At 31.5% G+C, this 4,588-nt stretch overlaps 1 protein-coding gene across 1 annotated transcript; it reads left to right on the top strand.

The window, feature by feature from the left end:
- The first annotated feature begins 1,327 nt into the window (after nucleotides 1–1,327).
- On the top strand, nucleotides 1,328–4,015 carry LOC110612935 (glycerophosphodiester phosphodiesterase GDPD1, chloroplastic). The gene is made up of 7 exons (XM_021753797.2): nucleotides 1,328–1,608; nucleotides 1,711–1,892; nucleotides 2,366–2,425; nucleotides 2,524–2,805; nucleotides 2,924–3,019; nucleotides 3,393–3,589; nucleotides 3,704–4,015. The coding sequence occupies exons 1-7, from the start codon at nucleotides 1,512–1,514 to the stop codon at nucleotides 3,894–3,896; spliced, it is 1,107 nt and encodes a 368-aa protein (XP_021609489.1). The 5' UTR covers nucleotides 1,328–1,511; the 3' UTR covers nucleotides 3,897–4,015.
- The last annotated feature ends 573 nt before the right edge of the window (nucleotides 4,016–4,588 follow it).

Genomic DNA, 4,588 nt, shown 5'->3' with positions numbered 1-4,588 from the left:
AATTATATTTTGAAATTATTGAAACTAAATTGTTTTTTAAAAAAATTTACTTGAAAAAATCGAGAATATCTATGACTTGATTTAATTGAAAATGATAATATATTTTTGAAAATGCTATTTTTTTTATAAGTACTCATGAGAATATCAAATTTAAAAATATTATTTTTAATGACATGTTTTAATAGCATTTACATAAAAAAAATATTTTTCTAAATAGCATTTTTTTAAAACAACATTTATTTTATAAATTATTTAAAAATCATTTAATTCATATTATTTTAATAATAAACACAACAACATAATAAATAAAATTCTACCCTACCTAAACAATAAATATCCACCTACTGAAAAATATTTATTTCACTCAAATTAATAAATTTCTTTTTTAAACTTCTACTAAAGTCTCCAATATAACAGCATAGCTTGTTCGTCCTTCATAGCTGGATGGTTTTGTCCTTTGAACTTCAAATCGGAGACGCCGAGACTGGTCAAAAAAAGTATCTAGAAAGGAGACAATTTAAGAGCAGGCCAGGGTGGGTACACATCATGTATACCCATTCCTACAAATAACTTTCTTATCCACTACTTGCTGGCGCCTTCTCATTGCATACTCACCATCTACATAATAATATTATCCTATTCTCTCTCCCTCTCTCACTAATTTTTAAAAAGTACCATCTGTTTAAGACGCCGTTAAGCTGTCGCGTTTCCATCTAATTTTTGCGCGGCACTCCTAAATACGCGCGACCGCATCTCATTTTACACGCCCTCACTGAATTTTTTTTCTTTTTATGCTTTTGCCTGGACACGACCTCACTGAATAAATTGCTTCCCACAGTTTGTTTGGCATCTACCATATTCCTTCCGGATATTCTCTTTTTTTTTTTAATTATTGATTTATTATACTGTTTTGTTCCTTTTAAAAAAGAAAAGAAAAGGAAAGAATAATTACATTCTGACGCCTTCTACTCACGTTCAATCACGTGATCTTTCATAGAATTTTCAAATATTGGAATTATTTTGTTATTTTTATTAATATAATTTTTTTCTTTTATTCAATATTGAAAAATCTTCATTATTATTAAATAAAAAATGAGTAAATATATCCAGTTTAATAACAATTACTTTAATTACTAATATATTTAAAATAATACTATCAAACAAGCGTGAGCCCCGAATCCTGTGCAAACGGGAACCGTTAATATAAACAAACATAGGCGGAGTAACGTTAGTCCCGTTACTTAACGGAACAATGAAAACGTAGAAACTTGAGAAAGAAGGGCGATATGAAAACTGAAAACTCGAGGAATATCCAAAAGCATATAACAATGGAGGAGAGGAATATTCTACGCGGAGATTCAATCTTGTTCTCTTCTGCTTCTCCTAAGCCCATTAATCTCCTCCATATATACCTATTCTCTCCAAACACTTTATTGCAACAACAATCTCTAAAATCCCTCTTGTATCCTTCTCGTCTCTTCGATCTCTCTCTCTGCAAACCATTTTAATCAATGGCTCTTAAAGCCGTTCATGTCTCCGACGTGCCTAACCTCGACCAGGTCCCTGAAAATGCTTCTCTTGCTCTCTACTCCACCCGCTTCTCCAAAGGTATTTTTATTTTTATTATTGAAAGTATGATCCGTATTTTGTTGGGTTGAGGATGAAGATGATTGATTTTTTTCTTCTGAAAAATTGGTGGTGGTGTTGCAGCGGTGGAGATGAATAGGGTACCTTATAAGATTCCCAAGTTTCTGGTTGTTGGGCATAGAGGTAATGGGATGAATATATTGACTTCGGCTGACCAGAGAATGAAAGCTATAAAAGAGAACTCTATAATGTCCTTCAATTATGCTGCTAAATTCCCAATTGATTTCATCGAATTCGACGTTCAGGTTAGCATCTTCTTCCTCTCTCTTGCAAATCTCGCCCTTTTTCTAGAAATCATACGAGTCCAAACTGGTTTCAATATTAATTTTGAATTTGATAATATATTGCATGACAGTTTGTCGGCGGCATCGACCGCCGCGTCCGCCTGTTTTTTCGTTATTTTTGTCCGTACATATTACGCGTAGGAGGCTGGTTTTGATAATTCTTGAATATTGAAAAATTCATATAAACAAAAAGTTTGCATTAAACGTCGTCGTTTCAGCGATTTAGTAGGCTAAAAAAAAAGGTCAAAATTCTGTCTGAAATATTCTGGTTTATTGGAGGACATTGAACTGATGGTGTTTATTTTGGTTGGGGATTTTTTTTTTTTTTTTTTTGGGGATTCTTTTGTACTCTAAAAGAAATTGAATGAAAATAAAGTATGGAGCTGAATGAGACAAAGACAAGAAAGAGTGAAAAACGAGTGTCGTTTTTGTAGGTGACCAAGGATGACTGCCCAGTCATTTTCCATGACAACTTCATCATCTCTGAAGATAACGTAAGTTCCTACACTCCTTTTTAATGAAACAAAATTTCTTTTTTCCCCCATTTTTATTTTTGGGTTAATTGATTTTTTTTTTTTAATAACTTTTTTAGGGTGTTATCTTTGAGAAAAGAGTGACAGAACTGTGCCTATCTGAATTCCTTTGCTATGGCCCTCAAAAGGAAGCAGGAAAGATAGGCAAGTCTCTGCTAAGGAAAACAAAAGATGGGAAAATTGTTAACTGGAATGTGGAGAAAGATGACTCTCTTTGCACTTTGAAAGATGCATTTCAACAAGTAGAGCCTTCTCTGGGCTTCAACATTGAATTAAAATTTGATGATCACATTGTCTATCAAGAAGACTATCTCATCCATGTGCTTCAAGCCATCTTGAAGGTGTGCTAATAAATCTCTATCTATCTATCTATCTATCTATCTTTAAGGTTAACAAGTGTTGGATCAAGTTGTATTGAGTTTATTCTTATTATAATTTCTTGTCAAATTTTCCTTCTAGGTGGTGTTCGGATATGCTCAAGATAGACCCATTATCTTCTCATCCTTCCAGCCTGATGCAGCACTGCTTGTTAGAAAACTGCAGAGTAACTACCCTGTAAGCCAACCCCCATTTGTTCTGTTTGTGCTATGATTATCAGGGAAATTTACTATTTACTGCCTTTAATACGAGGAAACTTATTAGTTGATTGTCAAATTTGAAAAATACATTGATATTTTAAAAATCTACTAATTAATCTTTCTATTATTAGTCATCAAGTATTTTGCTATTTAGTATCTGTAGCACGTCAAAACTGATCAGTTTATCTCTCAATTTTGAATGGCCAAAATTAATGAAAAGTATAATTAGTAGATTTTTTAAAATCTCAAAAATATTTAACTAATTTTTCAAAACTAAGCTAGTAATTAATGAGTTTTTCTGTATAATAGTTTTTTTATATTATTATTATTAACTGATTATTGTTTTACAGGTATTCTTTTTGACAAATGGGGGAACCGACATTTTCTATGATGTGAGGAGAAATTCTCTAGAGGAGGCTATAAAGGTTTGCTTAGAAGGTGGTTTGCAAGGCATCGTTTCTGAGGTCAAAGGGATTTTCAGAAATCCTGGAGCAGTGACCAAAATCAAGGACGCTAATCTCTCACTTCTAACCTATGGAAAATTGAAGTGAGTATATCAAATCTTTCCTTCATTGACAATCTGTAGTTGACAAGATCTTTAAATATGTTTGTGAACAATAGTGAAATTTTGAAATCCTGAGAGTTTATTTCTGGTTTGCAGTAATGTGGGTGAAGCTGTCCATATGCAACAGTTGATGGGGGTAGAAGGAGTAATAGTTGATCTGGTTAAAGAGATAAGTGATGTAGTCTCTGATATGATAAAGCCATCCAAGGGGGATGAATCAAATCCTCAATTCTCAGAGAAAGAGCTTTCATTTCTTCTGAAACTTATTCCACAGTTGATACAGGAGTGATTCAACCTGCCCCATTTATATAACTATATAATTTCTTAAATTTTGTCCCATTTGATAGCTTGTACATAATCCATGCGTTCCACAAAAATTAAAAAAAAAAAAAAAACAGTATTAAATTCTCTCTTTCTCTCTCCATTCTTTCCTTTTCTCTCTTTCTCTTCTGTCCTAATCATTAATGAAAAAAAAAAAAATATTCCTCCTGCAGTTGGAAAAAAAATTCAACCGGACTATAACTACCCAAAATTAATGCAGTTCTAGTATGAACAGCTACTCAAGTCAATCTAGCCATTCAATCTCATATTGTAAATATTGATTATTGATTGAGAAATGAACTTAGAATTATTTTAGAAAATAAAAATTTAGAAAAATATTTAGGAATTGATTACGACTTATGTGGCATGATTATCTAGCCAAAATTCTGTATAGGATTATGACATAGCGATGATGTGGTTTCTATATTAGTTGATTAATATTTTTATTAATAATAGAGTACATCAATATAATTTAAAAGTAAAAAGTTTAATTAGTAATTTTTACAGTAGGTAAAATTAGTACATATTTTTTTTCAAAATTATCCTTTATAAATATTAAATAGGATAAATGAATTTTTCATTTTTTCATAAATGCAGCTATATAGAATAGATAATCTCAAAATATTTCTTTTAACAAAAGAGTTAAAAAGAGTTTTTTTT

This window comes from Manihot esculenta, chromosome 4 (genome assembly GCF_001659605.2).
Source record: "Manihot esculenta cultivar AM560-2 chromosome 4, M.esculenta_v8, whole genome shotgun sequence".
Classification (NCBI taxonomy): Eukaryota; Viridiplantae; Streptophyta; class Magnoliopsida; order Malpighiales; family Euphorbiaceae; genus Manihot; species Manihot esculenta.
Note: the sequence above shows the minus strand (reverse complement) of the source record. Positions and strands in the feature narration are given on the sequence as shown.